Source organism: Paroedura picta, chromosome 8 (assembly GCF_049243985.1).
Source record: "Paroedura picta isolate Pp20150507F chromosome 8, Ppicta_v3.0, whole genome shotgun sequence".
Lineage (NCBI taxonomy): Eukaryota > Metazoa > Chordata > Lepidosauria > Squamata > Gekkonidae > Paroedura > Paroedura picta.
Window position 1 is genome coordinate 78,747,022 of NC_135376.1, and position 20,574 is coordinate 78,767,595.

The following is a 20,574-nucleotide window of genomic DNA, read 5'->3' on the forward strand; positions in this document are numbered from 1 at the left end:
TGTGTGTGTGTGTTTTGCCACTTGATTCTTAACCCTTGAATCATAGCCCAATGGCCTTGGTCAGATAGATTAACTTGCTAGACACCAACCGAGTGGGTGTTTTGTTTTTGTTTTGTTTTTCTCATTGTGTTAGTATGTGCATTTGGTTAGAAGGATATTTTGTAAGCCTCTCCTATTGGAGAGAAAAGCAGGAATTAAAAACCCATAAATACACATTGAATATTATTATCCAAGCAATATAACTTCATTATGTAGCTTCCCATGCCCAGGGAAATCAATTGAAAGTAAATCCAGAGAAAATAGTGCTTAATTTTGCCCTGTTTTAAGACTCAAAGGTAGATTTTAGGTAGATATTATTTGAAAAGACATGGCTTCATGTTGACTGAACAATAAATTTCGATCTTGTATATTTTGGTGTCTTTGGAGATTCATATTTAAACTGGTTTGCAATATAGAAATAGATGGGGGGAAATCAATCCCAAACAGGTTCTAATGAGTTTCAGACCCACTAGATATGATTTTCATGGGCGGTTGATCAAAAATGCAAAACAAACTATCCTTATCCATGGTTCCTCTATATATTTGTGAAACAGCCTGGGGGGGGGGGTGGAATGTGTCCAGTTGTCCAAGTTGGAATAGGGCCAATCAGCACTGATTGGCAGTGCTCCTGCAGCTCCCACTCTCTGTCCTTGCACTCTAGCCTCTTTGCTCTCAGATGCACCTCAGTGCCTAGAGCCAGCAGCAGGTTAGGGAAGAGGGCCCTGGGCAAAGGGTGGCCTGCTAACAAGGGCCTCCCAGCCTGCTGACTGACTGCTAACGAGCTGGCCAGCCCCTGCCGCCCCACTTGATCCGGCTGCGAGCTGCAACCCAAAAACAACTTTAGCTACCTGGCCGGGGCCAGCGGAGGGGACCCTTTCAAGGTCCGTTCTTAGGAACAAACCTTAGTGATCCTCTTCAGTAGGGATTAAACAGAATGTGGGGTGCACAGGAAGCAGGTTTCTTTCTTAACTTGGAGGTGCGGGTAATAGCACTGCTTCAAGTATAGTTTAGCTATGGTTCTTCTATGGCATCTTCAGATTTAAAAAGTCCCTTTCCAACTAGATGTTTTCTTTTGGTATTCTCAAATTTCATTTGTACATATTCTTTATGTAAAATGAAAAAAGTACCAGTGGTCAGCCATTTCTAGGATTGGTGTAGGCCCACGGAATCTCTACACTGTACAATTATCTTTGCCTGAAATTCTCTCAACTCCTGGCTCTATGGGCAATAGCATCCCACTTTCAAATGCTATTTAAAAACACTATTTTGTGCATGAGAATGAATTTATTCTGTTTTTGTGAAGAAATTAATGACTCAGACCTAGACCAATAGACTGAAAGGTGTTGGTGAGCTGGAGGATAATGAATGAATTGAAATTGTTGATGCATTTACTCTTGTTTGATACATATAAAAAGTACTAGGTTTGCTACTATTTGTCTGAAGCAAAAGTAGAGAGGAATATGAAAATTATCCTATATGGTTGGTCTAAAGGATTTGGGGGGGGGGGGAACAGAATGTTTAATTAATTAAATTTGGCAATGTTTTTTGGAGAAGTACTGAACTTTTCTAAAATATAATTTTCTAAAATTGCTACTGTATAAACAAAATCTTAGGTAATCTTAGGTAGTTTTGCAGAAAATCTTATAGATTTCAGTACTGTTCCTTAAATTTTTCAGATTGGTCTCATAATTATCTAAACATGGCTAACCACACAGTATCTTCCCAATGAAGAAAATTAATGTCCCTTCTATCAGTGCTAGGGAAGGGGAAGGGCAGTACCCTCCCGATTTCTCTCCAGTTTCTGTCAGCCTCCCTGTGTACTTCATTTTCTGATTATACTGTAAAGAATAAAGTATGTGCTATGTTCTGAAAAATGTGGACTCGGCTGTGTTGTTGTTGGAAATGTCATTGTTGGAATGGACAACATGAAATTTGATACTCAGAATGATATCCTAAACACATGTTTCAGTGTGTAATCCCTGCTCAACTCCTAAAACTCTTTTCAGAGTGGAGAACAAAACAAAGAATATAAAGGACTGATATGGTAGAGTGAAAGCTGGTTTATACATTCAGGACATTACAATATGGATCAAATTCCAAAGCAAACTTGATCACCACATGGGGCCGCTAAGCCCCACCAGAGGTGTGGACTGCCCTGTCCTGGGCCCCATTTCCAACTGCCACTCTGACCAGTGACAGGAGCAAAATAAACAAAAAAAAAATGCCATTGGGCCAACATCAGTTCTCTTTAGGAATCATCGGAAATTATCCATTTATTGTAGAGTTTCTGGTGATTCCTAAGAGAGGTGTGATGTCACTTCCAGATTTTCCCCTGATGTGATGTCACACTGTCACCCTCCCTTCCCTACCCTCTTGGCCTCCTGCTCATTGCTAACCTGTACAGTTGCCAGGACTCTTGCTTTGGCTGGAGACCTCCTGCCCCCTATTGGTTCTTCCTCACAGCAGCTCAGCTGGGTAATAGCAAATGAGGGAGGGGAACATTGGCATCATGTTGACCTGATTGCCATAGAATCTGGGGTACATGCTACAGCACTTCATTGCTGCCAATGTCAAGCGGGAACATAGACAGCAGGTCTTTAGAGGCAGATCTTAGCTAGTGTTCAGGACTATAGAAGAGGACATGGTCTTTTGGATATGGTAGCCCCAAGCTATTTAGGACCTTAAAGGTGAGAACCACCTTATTATTTACCAGAAGACATGCAGTTCAAACCAAAAGGTGGAGAGGAGATTATGTAATTTTGTGGGAAGAGGTGGACAAAGACCTTGATTGTTCACTGTGGTTTGTGCAAACTGTAGTTCTAGTAGCAGCAGTGAGATGATGCATGGATTACAAGAAAGGTGTACTTTACCATCCTTGTTACCAGTATGTGACTAATAATAATACTTAGCATATATAGAGAGACCTTTGATCTATTCAAAATACACGATTTACATTATTTCAGTACGTATAGCAAGGCAGGTAATCATGTCCACTCACAGTCCCATCCGATAACTATTGAATGACTTTGGCGCATTGATTTTTAATAATTTGCTTTACGCTGAATTGTTACTTATAAATGCTGATGATTTGGCTTTTCTGTGATGTGATTACTGATTTGATTTTGCCCCCCCCCCTTTTCACTTTGTGGTTTTAAGAAGCAGTTCTTGAAAATCAACACAATTCAAACTGGAAAAAATACAACTGCTCTGAAAGTTAGGTCAGTATTATAATTCACATATTGAACGTGGGGTACTCAGGATGGCGGTCTCTTCAGGTCACCTTGTGAATTTGTGACAAAGTGAGTTTAAAGACTTCTACATCACGGTTTATTCTCTAGGGTTGCCAGTTCCACTGGTCCAGGTGGGCGCTCTCTGTTTTCTGGATGCACCTTGCACCCCCTCCCCAGCCAGAAGAACACCACATTTTAACATGATGTGCCAACATCACCCAGAAGTGATGTCAGCACATCAGATGGTTTACACTGTGGTTTTTGAGCTAAACTCTAAAGCAAATTCTACCAAAAGCCAGAGGATTGCCCCCTGATATCTCTGATATGCCAACATTACTTCCAGGTGATGTCAGCATGTCATGTCACTTCCACGAAGGGCACCTTATCCCTGGCTGGCAGCACCAATAAACCTGACAACCCTATTCATCTCTAAATGCTGCATGAATTCTCAATGTCTGATCAATTGGGCAGTGGCAACTAATTGTAGATAGATCTTTGGGTTAGCAAATTAACATACTAGTTTGGAAACAAAAAGTGTGGATGGAACTGAGCATGGCCACTCAGCCAAGCCTGCCATACTATGTATGCTTCCATGGGAGTACGTCTCACTGAACACAGTTGGACTTGATTCTGAGTAGATGTGATTAGGATTGGACTGTAATTGTACTCTTGCTGTTTCTTTGCCTTCTTGTATGATCACTTAGAATACAACAGAAATGGATACTCTGTGTAATGAGCATCTGTTATGGGAGTTATAGAAAAGTGTGTGTCAAGGAGTTTAAAAAAATTATTCTAGCTTAAATATGTGCATAAAAGTAGATATGCAGAGAAATTTGTGCCAGGCTTTATAGCTAGAACTTGCAAGGAGGGAACAAGAGAAGCAAGGAGATTTTGAAACACCAGGCTCTCTTCCTGGTCCTTTTCCTGGTCCTGGCTCGTTCAGCCTCAGCTGGTGGAAGGGGATAACTTTCCATGCATTGCCTGCTTTAAAAAATAAGGAGCAAGAGCTCATAGGGAGAGTTGGTATGATCAGGGGCAAAACTTAGGAATACAGTAAAACAACAAGGTCTTGCCACTTATGTATACTTTTGCACAAATCTGTATTCAATAAAATGTGTACATTTTGTTTACTGAACAACTTAAATTCTGAAATTATTCTTCTGACCAGTTTTAATAAAAAAGCAACTTTCATATTCTGAGTTCTTCTGACACAAAGATTGCTAGTAGTGTGGTGCAGTGTGTTTGATTTGCTAAATTAAATGCAATTTGAAGGGCTGGTTAGAATGTCAGATTGGATGAGGGAGACCCTCATTTGAATCCATGTGTTGTCATGGAAGCCCACAAAGTGACCTTGGCACAGTCTCTCTATCACCTCCCTCACAAAGTTGTTGTAAAAATGATAGAGGGGAGAACAATATGTATACCATCCTGAGCTGCTTGGGGGAAAGGCAGGATAAATATGTACTAAATAATAATAATAATAATAATAATAATAATAATAATAATAATAATAATATAATAATAAATAAATGGTGAATTAGTGTTGCCACTAAAAGTCTTAAAAGTATTTTTATTTGGTGTTTTCCTTTTGGATAAGGGCTTTCATGTTTAAGAAGATGTTGGCACATAATAAAATGATTTTCCTTTTAACAGTTCAGTTAATTTTTCATATTAGTCCTTGGCTAACAACTAGAATTGGTCTGGTTTGGAGCACAGCTTGATCTGCTGTCTTTGTAAGGAGCAAAAGGGCTAAGCAAAGGCGTCAAAAAGTCAGCGAGATTGTTTGACATCACAGCTTTTCATGGCACAAACAATGGATGGAACAGCATTTGCATAAAACTCATTAGAAAAAGTGCAAGTTTCATAAATCTTGTGATAAATTAGTGTGATATCGTTCCAAAAGTGATGCATTAATTTTAGGGCAGAATGAATGGTTCTGTGATCATTGTAGGTAATTAGGAGGCTTCTAGGTAATGTGCAGAGGAAATTATTTTAAAAGAGCTTTTAATATCGCAAGTCATTGTTCTTAGGGTGGGGTAGATGGGCTGAAGAGAGGAAACTAAAGTGATACAGTCTACCATTTGCTAAGATTTTCTTTCCCTTACCCGATTAGCCCAGGTTTGCCTGATCTTGTCAGATTTCAGAAGCTAAACTGGGTGGGATTTGGTTAGTATTTGGATGGGAGACCACCCAGGAAGTCTAGGTCTTCTGTGCAGAGGCAGGCAATGGAAAACCACTTCTGAATGCCCCTTGCCTTGAAAACCCTGTGAGGTCGCCATGGCTAGTTGGGAAAAAAAGGTTTTCCTAATTCTCATTCTATTCATTTATTATTATTTCCATTCCTACCTTAGTTGAAGTTTAATTGTCTCTATTTGATTTTTTTGTTTATTTTCTGTTTCTTTTCTCCATCCTTCAGATCTGGCAAAAAAGTTTATATTCTCTGCAAACACCACTACACTATGTCACAATATTTCTGCTAGGGTTGTTATCAGCAGTGCTTCCCTGCTGTTTATGTCCTCAGTTGTATATTACTGATGATCTCAGCGGGAGCACGTTAGGCGGGGAAGCAAGCATATTAGAACGCTTCACTCACAAGGCTCCCAGATAACATTGTTTCTGGTTGATAATAGGAGCCCTGACAGGACCCACCAAGCTGTGAAGCCATGTGAAACAGTGTAGTTAAAGAGGCAGAAGGGGTTCTATAGTTTTGGTCTTTGTCACTTTGTCTTACACCTTTCTGTTACTTTCCCTGTGTTCTCATTTTTACCATAAGTTTTGCTCCACCAGCTTATCTCTCTAAATAATAGTCACATAAAGAAGACAGAACCAGGGTCTGTATTAGGGACAATGGAAATCCCATTGGGTCAGTTGCTTAAGGCAGTTGCATTAAAACTTATGATGACTGTGTTTTGAGAATTAGAATTCTACTGATGTATCTGGTTGAATGTGTGTTTGTTTTTCCATTTAAGAAACTGCACCAAAAATTATACCCCCATTATATGTTTCATGTATCTGTGTTAAGTTTTACAAATCATCTGTTGGTGGAGGTATTGGTTGACAACAAAAGAGGCTAAGTAGCAATTAGAACAAAAGAAAACCTGGACACAACTTTAATTGTAATTAGGGTTATCAGGTCCTCCAAGCCCCCAACAAATATTACTTAAGTTTTAGCCATAGGTCAGCTGTTTGAAATGAAAAAGTAACCAAATGCTTAGAGCAGGGGTAGTCAAATTGCAGCCCTCCAGATGTCCATGGACTACAATGCCCATGAGCCTCTGCCAGCAAATGCTCATGGGAATTGTAGTCCATGGACATATGGAGGGCTGCAGTTTGACTACCCCTGGTTTAATGTCATCAGATGAAGTGTTCGGTTGTGGGGTATCTTCCAGCCAAGAAACAATGGTCCTCTTGTTGCCAAAGGAGATTTCCCTTCAGTGTGTCTTACTTTGTAGAATGACTTCAAGATATAGAAATAAGCAGAAATGCCATACTGAAAAAAGGATGGAAGAATGAAATAATGGATTGGATCAGATCTAATCCACTAATTTGAATTTAAAGAATTGAAAAGAAAAAGGACAGTCATAAGCAAATGGTGACATTAATAAAATTACAAGATATTGATAAAGAGTCAAGCTCTGCTGCTCCAGGATAATTTGGAGGCAGGGATCTGCAACTGCATCAATTAGGAATTACTACTGTATTTATTTTCCTGTTTTCACCTTCTGTTTTATCTGTTAATAAAGCTGAGATATATCTTGCTTCTGTTACTAATTTAACATCTCTCTTCCAATTACTGCGTGTGTGAGCCATTGTCCCTATACTTCCCATATTTTCTTGAGTTTTTGGTGTATTCTAAAAGATACAGAATAATCTGCAAAATTGGTCTGCGCTAGTTTTGATATATTGGCAAACAAATGGTTTATGCCGGAAGGTTTCTTGGGTAATTAAATCTACACCAAGCAAGTATGTCAGTAACTCTAAAGCCGTGTCTAGGTTTTTACTAATCTGTTGTTGCATTTAGGTGCAAGACTTCAAACTGCCTACTGGAATTCACTGTTATATCTCATGCAGAGCAGTGCTTTAATTTTGTAATAAGAGGTGAATCTATGGCATGCCACAATTCTTGAACCAAAAGCATCTTCAGTTCAGCTGGATTTCTGGCTTTCAGTTCTGGGGGAATTGAGTTGGCCATGAATTTATTAATTAGCCAAGGTTCAGTTAATGTTTCTAAGCCTTGGTTTCACACATGTAAACATGGAATAAATAGTAATACCTACCACAGCTCCTTGATTTCCATTTCTCCTCCCTCCTAGACTAATAGGATGATTTCTTGTCTGATCTCTGTAGAGGAAGGAAAGAAAAAAGGTTCATAAAGACATCATCCGTCAATGTCTTCTATCAAGGTCTCTGAAAATACTAGGTTTCCAGGAGGCATGCTAGGGGAAACTTGTCAACCTTTATAGGGAAATATGTCCAGTTCAGTGCTCTGTGATAATTGGTATTTGTTGTCCTAGAACTTCCTGGTTTTGAAATGAAAACAAGACAACTAGTCAAGAAGTTTTATTTTGACTTGGGCTGGGGGAGACAAGCATAAAAATCTACTGAGGTCACACGAAGTTCAGATACCAAAGCATGTGAGAATTCATGTGTGTGAGAGAGAGGGAGAGAAGAAACTGTGATTGAAAGAGAGTGAGCAAAAGCAGGCAAGATAAATTGAGATTACCCAGAGAAATCGGGACTCTTAACCGCCCTGTCCGGCTCTTGAGAGGAAACAAATGGAGCCTATAACTTTACTGTGTGAGATGATAATTTGTTCCTGTTTTCATTGAAGCAGTTGGTATTTTAGGCTCATTTCTGTCAGTGTCCAACACAGGTATGAAAAAAGATGCTTCCTTTGTCTACAGAATTGTGCTTTTAGTGATGCAGCTATCCTGATTTTCTATGTACTCATTATATAATCAGACCTCCATTCCCACAATAACCAAAGCTTGTTTTGACCTCTATATTTGTTCTCAGAACCAGGATTCAGCCTTGAACCATGAGAAATACAAAGCAAAATGCCTTTGAGCACATGCCCTGAGCATGACTTACTGGGAGCTGAGTTTGCAGCTCAGGTCCAGAGTGGGCCAGAAAGGAAACTTCCAGCTCCGAACCAGCCATGGGAAGGGAGGAAAGGTAGGGGCCTGAGCATAGACTTGAGAAGTCTGCTGTGAGTCTGGTGTGTTCCCCCTGTCAGACCTCCCTCTATTTAGGGAAGGTGTGGATAAAGGTCTCTGAGCAGTTTGTTCCAGTTCTCCTTTCCTCCCTCTCTTGTTACTTATGTTTCTGGCTTGTTCAGTCTGTTATTCGTATTCTGTTGCGGCTTGGGTGGCTTGGGCATTGGAATGGTTCCCTTTGGGAGGAGTGCTGTACCTGTGTGTCTGCCTCCCCCATCTGGGGGCTCTGTTATGAGGCCTTGGAGTACAGTCATTCAGCAGCATGCCACAGTGAAAGGCTGTTTGGCTGGCTGTCACCACCAGGTGGCAGGGAGAGAACCATGCAGTGGCAGGTGCTCATGTGGTCCCCTTGTTAGCAGAGTAAATCAGGCAGTGAGGTTGCACATCCTGATTTAAGAGTAGGTAAAGGTTTGTTAAAGAAATTACCATACTTGATAGTGCAGAGGAGGGACAGAGATGGGAGCTAACTATATGCCTAACTAAGAGAGAAAGAGAAAGAAAGAGACTAGAACTGTGGCTTCCAAGAAGAAGCAGGAAATTACCCCTAAGAGTAGCAATCTGGAGACAAACATGGAAAGACACTTAACAGGAGAGAAGATCCTGACCTCACTATCCTATCTAACAGTCTTCTTCTTGCCGCCCCATGCAGGGTCGTCTCCTCTTCTCTTTTGTACACCAGAACTGCTTATTCCAACACCCCTGAGCTTGGTTCCCTCTTCCAGCATGTGGGCTGACAGGCATGGGATTCACTGAGTGGTAGGCAGGTAGCCCCATGATAGATCTGTCCCCATGCTGTGCCAGTGTTCATTAAAAGCTGTGGGCAGTTTCCATTTCAGAAATCTTTTTTTGGGTCTTCCTTTGGAACAGAACTTTGGTCCTTTAAGCAAAATATTTTTATTTGAGTAAAATGAAGCAACACACTTCCATCTCTCCACATAAATCTACAGGTAAGGGCAGAGCAAAAGGTATAATTCACCCTACATTGATTTCATGTAAGACAGTGGTCCCCAACCCCTAGTCCGGAGACCGGTACCGGGCTGTGGCTCCTCCTTGTCCTCCTCCCCGGCTGCTGCCGCCCCGGTTCTGCTGCCGGCTCACCTTTGGTGCTTTCTGGCAGCCATCATGGCTGGGGATTCCCCTCGGCATGGCACTGCACAGCTGCTGCTGGCAGCGCCCCCCGGCGGGTGTGGGAAGTCAGGGGCACTGGCGGGAAAGCAAGTGGATCAGGGGCTAAGGCGGCGGCAACATCCCTCAGCAAAAGACTACCCCCCCGGGCTTCAGTAAGATTGTCAAGTGTTGACCAGTCCCTGGTGATAAAAAGGTTGAGGACCACTGATGTAAGACATATCATCTAATTATGTCTGACTGCTGGGAAGAGAGCATTGTCTGGATTTCTGCGTTTTTGTCAGTAAGGCTGGAGCCAGTGGTGCACACAATTCAAGAAGCTGTGTGGATAATAGCATCAAGGGTGTATTATTATTATTATTATTATCATCATCATTATTATTATTATTATTATTATTATTATTATCATCATCGTCATCGTTATTATTATTATTATTGGATTTATTTTCTGCCACTTCCTGTAGGCTCGTGGCGGGTAACAGTAGTCATTTTCCCCATTAAAATACCCATTAAAAGACTTTAAAACAAACCCAACATGGTGGGAAAACTCATTATTCCCACCCTCTGCTATCAGAGCAGCAGGGAGGATGGGGAGGAGATATAACCTGCTGGATCCAAAAGGGTGTACCTTTTTCCTGAACATTCTAAGATCCTCCCCAACCTGGCAGGGGATAGGAGATAAGGTTGCCCTCTCTTGGTTGGGAAACTCCTTGATATTTGGGGGTGGAGCCTGGAGAAGATATGGATCTCATCGGGGTACAATGCCACAAAGCCCAACTTCTAAGGCAGGGGTAGTCAAACTGCGGCCCTCCAGATGTCCAGGGACTACAATTCCCATGGGCCCCTGCCAGCGTTTGCTGGCAGGAGCTCATGGGAATTGCAGTCCCTGGACATCTGGAGGGCCGCAGTTTGACTACCCCTGTTCTAAGGCATCCATTTTCTCCAGGGAAACTGATGTCTGTAGTCTGAAGATACCCAGGTCCCACCTGGAGGCAGGCATTTCTGCACTGGAACCAGCATGATCCTAAATACAAGCCTGACACAGTAATGGTTCTCAACTGTTTTGCAACGAGAGAAGAATAAGAATTCCTTCATTTAATAATGATGTTTAATTGTTCGTTTATTTAGCCTCACAAGGCTTATTAAGGCTACAGTCTGCAGTGCCTGTCCCTAAGAAACCCAAAGGCTGCTATATAATGTTCAGCCCCTGTGCAGCTCCTCTAAGAGGTCATTCATCTCTTTTTAATGAATCACCAAATAATCACTGATACAGCAATTTACATTCAGCAATCTCCAGTGCTTGACAAATATTAATGAATTAAACTTCACAATACCTCTTTGAGGGAGGACAATATTAATAGCATTGTGTTACAGATGAGAAAATAGAGATGCAACCAGAGGTAGATCACATGGTCTCATGAAGACTTTGGCACAGACTGTAGTAGAAAATATTCATTATCTTTAGGTTCTCTCTTCACTACAAAACCATGTGGGTTTTATACCACTAATTTTTATTGCTTCTCCTAACGAATTCTGGGAATAGTAATTTAGTAAAGTGCTGAGAATTTCTTTATGAAATCTAGAACCCCCTTCAAAGAACTACAATTCCCATAATTAATACGGAATGACTTTAAAAAAAAAACACACACACGGTGACAACCTGAAGATAAAGCTACTAGGTTTTTAAAATGAAATCCTAAATTATGCTAGAATTAACTCATATTGGATTTTTTTTAAAATAAATGCAGCTGAAGAGAGGTCTCAATTCAGGAGAAGAGATTTTAAGTCCTAATGCCTACTGTCCTAGGAATACACATTCCTTTCCCTGATTTTAGTTTTATTAAGAGCTCTAACATCCTCCACCTGTGCCCCACTAAATTTCTTTGACATAGCGCCATTTGGAGGAGTGAAAAATCTGGGATTGCTGACTTTGAACCAGCCATTTAGTATGAGGCAAGGTGTTAGCTAAAAATGCTTATTTTAGACAGTGGGGGAGTGCAGAATCGAACCTGGCATGCCAGATTAGAAGTCCGCACTCCTAACCACTACACCAAACTGGTTCCGGTTAGTACCCAGTTCCTTCTTCCCAGAGGTTATTTGAACAGTGAAAAGGGCTAGAAGGTGCAATGTGATTCAGAAGACTCTAAATCTTTTCATTGGTTCTTTGTTGCTCAGTTCTTTTCCTCTATATGACCTTTTTTGATGTGGAACACATCTTCTAGTGTGGCCCCTAAAATGGAAATGGCTATGGACATGACATCCGTAGTTCCACCCCAGGGAGCTAGGCAGGGAGACGGCTGGCGGAGGAGGCTAAGGAAGCCAAGACAGCAGCCATACTGATCCCAGAAGCTCAGGTAGCAGCTGCACCACCGCCACCTGTCTTCTGAGGCTGGTCTCATAAGATGGGAGGTGGAGGTAGTGGCAGCAGCAGAGCAGCAAGGCCCAGCACTGAGCCCTGCTTGGTGCTCTGCTGCCACCACTGCTGCCCATCTTCCAAGGCTGGTCCTGCTCTCAAGAGAGTGTTCCATATAATAGCCGAGAAGCTGCTTGTCAGAAAAATGTATGGTCAGCAAAGAGAGTCTCAAGCCAACCTTTGTCCATCAAAGGATTCCAAAGGGGAAAGGGTAGAATTTAGGCTCCACTTCATTGCAGACAGAAGCAATACTGCCATTGATTTTAAAACTTGTTCTTTTGTCTCATAATACATTGAAAATGTTTTGGCCTGGATATGTCAACTATTTATTTATTGTGGGTTTTCTATTCCTCCCTGTTTTCAGAAACTCTGCTCTAGCATTGCTTACAATCTACTGTCTATTGCCTTAGATTGAAAGGAGGTTTATGAAAGAACAGTTCAGGTCTTTTGCAAAGTTTTTTTTTTTTTAATCAAGACTGGGAAGCTGCATCATAACAAGTCACTGCATAATTGGGGATAGACTTAACAAACTCAGCACGTTAGATGCAAGCAAAGTTTGAAACATTTGCCTCCACTGTGTTGTAACCCTCCCCCCTCCCCCGTGATCTTTCTATCCTATGGATATGAGGATGGGAGTGGGGAGCAGCAATTTTCACACCCAGGTTCACTCTCTGCTGTCTCTGGGCTGAGAAATGGCCTCTGGCAAAAGAGGGGCTTTAAGTATGTCACATGGTCTGACTTTGGCCGGAAATTCCATAGGGCTTCCCTAGCTTTGATAGCAAACCACACTATGTGCTTATATCCATTTCATCTCTACTCATCATGATCCCACCTCCACCTTTTTGAGTGCCTGAGGGGAAGAAAGAAAAAAGTTTCTTTTTAACAGTGATGAAATCATAGCCGCAGTCTTCCATTTGCCTTTCACTGCTTGTCTTCTTTTGTAAATCTCTGTATGGAAAGCTTACAGAACTTTTAGCCCTGTTAACTGGTTTGCTGTATTCTTCTCAAATGTACATATATAAGTCTGTGACTCTTCAGCTACATGCTATCCTAACAGTCACAATTTCAGGTTACATTATGCCCATTGTGTACATTGCTCTGTTAAGACGCAACTATAAAATGTTTCACTTCAATGGTGTGGAAAAAATATGTACTTTATAAGTATGCTCTGAATCTGCTGCAGTTTCCCTATGAGATTACACTCAGGGCTCTGGGTATTTTTACTGGTGCATTGTTTTAATCCTATATATTCACGAGGCCTGCTTTTTACCTCCTTTAAAATTTAGCAAAAACTCATCAGTTTGCACTCATGCAAAGGCTATAATGCCCGCGCTGGCAGTGGCAGTGCTTTCGGGAAAATCCCCGATAATGCTCGCTGCCACCACCAGGGCGGGCACATCCCAGCCTGGGGCTACAGAAGCTCCGCATTAAGCAAATGCGGGAACTTCCACAGCTTCCTGGGTACGCCAGTGGCCAGCAGGGGCTGAGGCAGGCCGGCACTGTGCATAATCATCAGCACTGGGTCTTTCGGCCCGCCCAGCTCCAACCTGCGGTGCCCCTGTAGGGACATCGCACGCCCCTACGTGGATCCGCAGAGCTGGCAGAGGCAACCCCCTGCCCCCACCAGTGTGTGGGGAGGGGACCTGGCCTCCCCACTCCCCCTGGCCCCTCCTCACCTCCCCCCCCCCGCTGCTTCAGCTTACCTCGGCTGGCAGCGATCCGGCCCTCCTGGCCCCGGCGTAAAGCGCGTGCTACACCGGGGCAGCCCAGCATGCTCCGCCCCCGTGCATGCCCCGCCACAATGGCACGATGGCAGTGCAGGGTAGCTGCCGCTGTGCATAAAAGGTCATGGTGTCTTCTTTTTCTGCCTCATGGTGCTCTGATGGTGTCTTCCTTTTCTCCCCCCCCCTGCAAATACCTGAAGATTTTGGGGTGAAGGCTAGCGATAGTAGAGTTTGAGGAGGGAACTTAGCAGGGTATAATACCTTGATCTCAATACAGATCCTAATTCCTCTTGGGAAAATGGATGTTTTGGAGGTTAGACTCTATGGCACTGTACCCCACTGAGGTCACTGTCCTTGCCAGGCTCCACTCCCAAATCTCCAGGAGTTTCCCAGCCTGAACACTCCTATCCCCTGTGGGTGGCCAGAGCAGATCTGGCAACCCTAGTCCAAAGTAAATAGAAACTCCCTGAGGCTCTTTCAGTGCTTACTCTCCTCCCCTCGTGCCATAGTTTCAATCTCTTTTCTTCACTAGATTTTGGAAGATCAGCTAATATTGGAAGCTGTGTTCATAGAACTCCCAGTTCCACTTGGAGCTGATCCTTTGCCACTAAGGTGCACGACCTCTCTTTTTTAAACCACTAGAACATCTTTTCTGGAGAAGATTCTTATCCCACTGGAGAGAACTGATTCCAGCTCACTTGGAAGAATATAGAAAACTGAAGTCTTTTCTCTTTCTCCTTTGACTTCCTTAGTGGTGCTGAGTTCTAGTTGTTGTACCTCTGCTTGGTATTTCTGAAGAGTATATGAAAACAAATACAAGCAGAGGCCACAGTCTCAGCATCCTCTGCTTTCTAACACAAGTACTGAATTGGCAGCATCACTTGACATTTCCAGCTTAACATAAAGTTATATATATAAAAAATTACATTTCTGGAAAGGTCATTTGCAATTACATTTGAGTGCTGTACTAGCTGCTCTTTGAATGCTAAAAATGATTCTTGCAGTGGATAATTGTTGATAAATGGCGAAAAAGTGATAGAATTACAGGTTTGGTGACAGCTGATGGTGGCTTTGTCTTAGCTCCCTTTATTATCCACAGGTGTTCAGTCTCCAAACCTTTAGGATGATCTGTTTTTACTATAATTGTTCCACAAGACTGACTACACTTATCCCTGTCTCCGCCATGCACAAATTCTGCTCTGTGAAGGACCTTTGTATGACTTAAGAAATGCACAGAGATAGCAGTATCGGTATTTTCTATTGTTCAACATTTCTTGGATTAAAGGAAAATTAATATGCCAAAGAGCATCATGCTCTTCTAGTAAAAAGCATTGACGGTGGGAGTGAATTCTGCATGAGAGAGGGAAGAAAAAGAAAATATTCAGTAGCATGGTTTGCAGAGCATGTGACTGGTTGGGGCTAACTGGAAAACAGACATGGAAATGCTTCCAGAATGTTGTAGAATTTTAACAGTGGCTTTCATTTTGTACTAACTTGCTGTATAGCATCATTGTGCCTCCTATCCATCTTCAAGCCCCGTTTATTTTTCTGGTTCCCTGTGATATACTATTTTATACTGGTTCCTCCCCATGTAACTGGGGTCTAGTGCACACGATAGAAGCTGATTCAAATGTTACCCAGACTAGAGACTGCTGAAAACCTTCTGTATGTGGCAATGCTCTTTATGACGAGGGGTAATGTTTGTTCACCTTGCAGTCCCTTGGACTGCAAGGCGAACAAACCGGTCAGTACTAGAGGAGATCAACCCTGACTGCTCCTTAGAAGGCCAGATCCTGAAGATGAAACTCAAATACTTTAGCCACCTCATGAGAAGGAAGGACTCCCTGGAGAAGAGCCTAATGCTGGGAGCGATCGAGGGCAAAAGAAGAAGGGGACGACAGAGAATGAGGTGGCTGGATGGAGTCACTGAAGCAATAGTGTCAGACGTTGCAAGGACTCACAAACAACTTCTTAGAAATAGAAAGTTTTTTAATGAGAAGTACTTCATACACCTAGACTAGAGAAGTCAAATCTGCCTGAGGACAGATTTGCTTCTCCTTATCAATACAATTCTCCCGCCCAAAACTTGAAAGTTCCCAAGGGAGGGGAGGAAGAAAGAGGAGACAAATGCAATTAAAAACAGTGTTACTTTCACATGTCCTTGGCTGTCTTCAGGCTTAGATAAGGTGTTATGGTTAGCAGAACCGGACCCAGCCGAGAGGTCTCACGGAAAAGTACATTCAGAGATAATGGCTACAATAACATAGTTTCACTTTTAATGAGCATGCATGATATAGGACCTGGAGCTCCCAGGCACCAAGCAATCTAACTGTCATGGAGAAACTCAGGCTAATTTATGACAGGGTTTTCTAACAAACCTGACATCCCTCCGCACTAAAACAGACTCCCCCATTACCCCGCATCCACTGGCCGTGGGCACAATGGGAAGGCACGATGGAATGCTCGGAGAAGGCGGGGGGCTTTCACCTTCCCCGCATCAACCCACTCCCTTTCCCCCGAAGGGAAATCTTTCCAATCCACCAAGTACTGGAGCCGGCCCTTGTGCAAACGAGAGTCCAAGATCTGGTTGACTTCGTAGTGGGTGTCCTTGTCAATAAAGACAGGCACAGGCGTTGAGAGCGGAGGGTGCCACACGTCCGGCAAGGGGGCTCGCCGCAGCAGGCTGGAATGAAAAACCGGATGCACATTCCTGTAAGTCTTTGGCAAACCCAATTCAACAGTTACATCATTGATCACTTTTACAATGGGAAAAGGTCCCACAAATTTAGGACCCAATTTTTTAGACTTTTGCTGACAACGTAGGTTTTTCGTGGAGAGGTAGGCATTGTCAGACGTTGCAAGGACTCACAAACAGCTTCTTAGAAATAGAAAGTTTTTTAATGAGAAGTACTTCATACACCTAGACTAGAGAAGTCAAATCTGCCTGAGGACAGATTTGCTTCTGCTTATCAATACACTTCTCCCGCCCAAAACATGGAGAAACTCAGGCTAATTTATGACAGGGTTTTCTAACAAACCTGACAAATAGGTGCAAACTTAAATGGACTCTGGGGAATGGTAGAGGACAGGAAGGCCTGGAGGATCATTGTCAATGGGACAATTGACCCAGTGATGGGTCGGACACGACTTCGCACCTAACAACAACTTACAATCAATTGCAAAAGATAATGCTTAGATTTTTCCCCACATGGATTATTTCATAATATGCATAATTTTAAAATCAAAATGAAGGTAACTGGGAAATTGGAGAGTTATTCCTGCAGAATAAGTACATTTGGATACTTTTTAAGGCTAGGATTAACTAGGATGACTAGATGCCGTCTTTTTCAGACTCCTCTCTTTTTTTAATGCCTGTCCTTTGAAATGTCCAGGGTCTGCTTCTGCCCAGTAGAAATTAGCTGAGATGGAAATGTTTTCATAAAAAGAAAAGGAAAAAAAAGCAGCTTAGTAGCAGTTCTATAAAACTACAGGGCCAGGGGGCTGAGTATAGAAATGACAGAAAAGGGTTTTGTGTGTGTTGGTTTGTTGAAGAAAATGTTTGGTGCTGTCTCTGCCTTTTGTTGCATGAGTGGTTTGTGTGTCAGATTTTTACTCAAGAAGATGCATGGATGTTCTGCAACTTTCCTGAGATTGGCTCAGCTGGGGGGCTGCTGGGGCACTTCTGAGCTAATTTGGCTTTCTCCTGACCATCAATCCCTTTCTGTCAAGTAGTGCTGACTCAGCAGGGCAAGGGTAACTTTGCTAACAAGGAGAAACTTAACATATGGTTTTGCTACAAAGGGGCTATTTGAAACCCTTCCAAAGAGGAGTAAGTTGTAGTGCCCTAGGCAGTGCTTTATCCTACCTATTGCTTTATTTGGGGTGGGGATGGGGGATCCAGAAGATGAGTCCTGCTCATCTGTAAACAAAGAAGTTCTATGGCACCTTGAAGTATAACAAATTTATGGTGGCTGCAGGGAAAACCCTACTTTCATAGCTGAAATATAAATGTTTCTAAGTGCAAAGGGAGACAAAAAGCTGTGCAGTGCTGTCAAGTAAGCAGATGTTCCACATGTGCTATTTGCAGCAACTTTTGTTCATTGAGAGGAAGGGGCAGCTAATCCTGGGACCCTCTGATGAGAATATCTGTATGATGCACATTTGCCAAGTATGTACACCTGAAAATGTCAGACTTAACACGTTTTTATATGTTCCTAAAAAAAATTACTGCTAGCTCTTTTGAAACTTGCTGAAACAGAGTGCCTTTTTACAAGCTTTACTTCCTGTGTCAGGAACTATATAGCAAAGCTTCTCAGAAAAGGAGAACAGTTACAACAAAAATGTCTCCCTCTGAGACTGACCCGGCTTAACATTGCTTACAATGGGTTTCCTATAGAGATTCTGTCTTTGTATCTCTTTTTCAGTTCATGCTCAAAGCATGATCAACCAACCTGGGGTGGTAGGATCAACCACCTGGGGGCACCGTTCACCCCTCATGGGGTAGCTGATCATATATGGAGCCACTTCAAGTATTTAAAAGGCTGCCATATAGAGTAAGGTGACCAGATTGTCCCACTTTTGGAGGGACGTCTGGGGGTACCTGGCAAATTGTACTTATGTTGAAATTTTAAAAATATATATTATAATACTATTTTTGCGTTCTATGAAACTTTTTGTTGCTTCATGTAGACCACATTTTAAATCAAGAACCCCCCTCCCCCTGGTCAATGGTGTCCCGCTTTACCAATGTTAAAATCTGGTCACCTTAATATAGAGGATAGGGCAGAGTTGTTCTCTCTTGCCCCGGAGGGACGGAACAGATCCAATGGGATTAAATTAATTAATTCATCACATGTCTGTTTTTCTGAGTTTTTCTTTCTCTTGTTTTCTTGTAGGTTCATCAGTGACCCAGCTGCTTGCCCGGGACCTTGATAATGACCCTCTTGTGTTTGGAGTGGTTGGAGAAGAAGCTAGTCGATTCTTTGCAGTGGAAAGTATGACTGGAGTCGTGTGGCTCCGACAACCTCTAGACAGAGAGGTAAGGGTATTCTGTTCAATATTTTACAACTGAAAATTCATGGGCATGAGTGGGTGGGGGCTGTGAACAACATCTGGTGCCTACTTTACATTCTTTTAGGTGCCATGCCTAAACACATCTTGCCCAAGCTTTTGAATGGTTTGCTTCCGTCTTATGGTTAGTCTTTTCATTCTGTTTGTGTCCAACAGCTTGTTTTTATACTGTGATGCTGATTTATATTGTAAGCCACCTCGAGTAGACCTCTAAAAAGGCAGCATAAAAATATCCTTAATAAATAAATACATGATAGGGACAACTTAATACAGATGAGTCATAAACAATGAACCATAAACAGAAATCAAATGAGCCATAAACAGAAATGTGGAACTAAAATTATGCACAGGCAGATTACCTCCAGTATCAAAAACAGTGAAGCAAGTCAAATACATATAATACCACTTATGTGCCACATTTGTCTTATTTAGAGGAGCAGCCAGTGTATCTATGACACAGAATTCTTAAGGAGAAAAAACTAGCTAGTTGTGTACCTCTGAGCATACACAGAGTATTTTTCTGTCACTAATGAGCAAATACAGCCTATCCTTACCCTGCACAGAATTAAGAAGAATCTCTCAGAGTGTTGCCATATCTCCTGTTACACAGATGTAAGCTCTAACATCCCTCTGTAGAAACTATACACTGACTTCCCTTACATTGCCAGAAATTACAATCAGAAGTCAACATTTTGGACTTCTTCCAATCTCTTCTCTCTAAGATCTACTCCTGGTTTCCCTTCCTCCCACTTACTTTCCTTTTTTTTTGTCTTTTCCAGGAGGGCAGAAAATTTTAATTTTAATGTTAGAGTATTTAGTAATATATAAGCATAGAACAGAATTAGTGAATACATGAAAATAAAAAAATTGCTACCAGTGATTTATCTTCTTCAGTTGTTCCTTTAGTCTAATACAGGTTTCAAACTCATTCATATAGTTCAGATAAGAATACCAGTGGCTTTGAAATTTGTCTGGAGGTCTCCTGTTTATGGAGTTTGGCCATTTACATAGTTCTCAGAGTTTATCTAGCCAAGCTGTCACTGTAGGTAATACAGGATGCTTCCATTGTCGAGCAATTACTACTGGCGTTTTAAGACCTCTTGGGCAATTAGCATGATTTTGCATGGGTATGAATACACTCTGAGTGGTAAAAAGAATAGACAATGCCTCTGAGATGGTCAGTGAAATCTACTGATTTACTCCCCAGAAGTATGACGGTGGTATTTATGAAGCAAACAGTCAGAAGGAAGTCATGGCAAGCAACGTGTATTTCTGTGCAAGTCAATGAGTATGGAGGAGGCAGAAGCAGGTGTGATTTGGAAGCTAAATGTGAGATAAGGTGGAATACAAGAGCAGAATAAAAAGCAATAGCGATAAAAGATCAATGAAAACGAGGGAAAGGGAGGTCAGGATTCAACATAAGGCAACAAAAGCATGGTGAATGTGACATAAAATGCACAAAAATGACACAGAGGAATAGATGAAAATAGTTTAGAGGGACCTGTAGCTTTGACAAAGAACAAGATGCACAATGCATTTTAAAGCAAAAATTTACTTGCTGGAAAAGTAAGGAGCAGAATGGGATATTCTCCATAGCATAAAGTAGCCTGCAGTCCACCCTGCTTGCCTCACCAATCTCTGTCCTAGCTTGTCATTTTCATGTTCCAACAGAATTTTCCCTTTAGATATCTTTCATCACTTTTTCCTTTCTTGTTTCAGTGGGTGAAGGGGAGGGAATGGATGAGAATCAGAGGTAA

The 20,574-nt window shown here is 42.1% G+C and overlaps 1 protein-coding gene across 5 annotated transcripts in view; it reads left to right on the forward strand.

The window, feature by feature from the left end:
* The window catches only part of CDH23 (cadherin related 23), a 556,038-nt gene that overhangs the window by 99,090 nt on the left and 436,374 nt on the right, over positions 1-20,574 (forward strand). For all 5 annotated transcript variants that reach the window (XM_077350525.1, XM_077350522.1, XM_077350524.1 and 2 more), the window contains exon 4: positions 18,643-18,785. In XM_077350525.1, the coding sequence (XP_077206640.1) occupies positions 18,643-18,785 (143 nt within the window). The remainder of the gene's footprint in view (positions 1-18,642; positions 18,786-20,574) is intronic.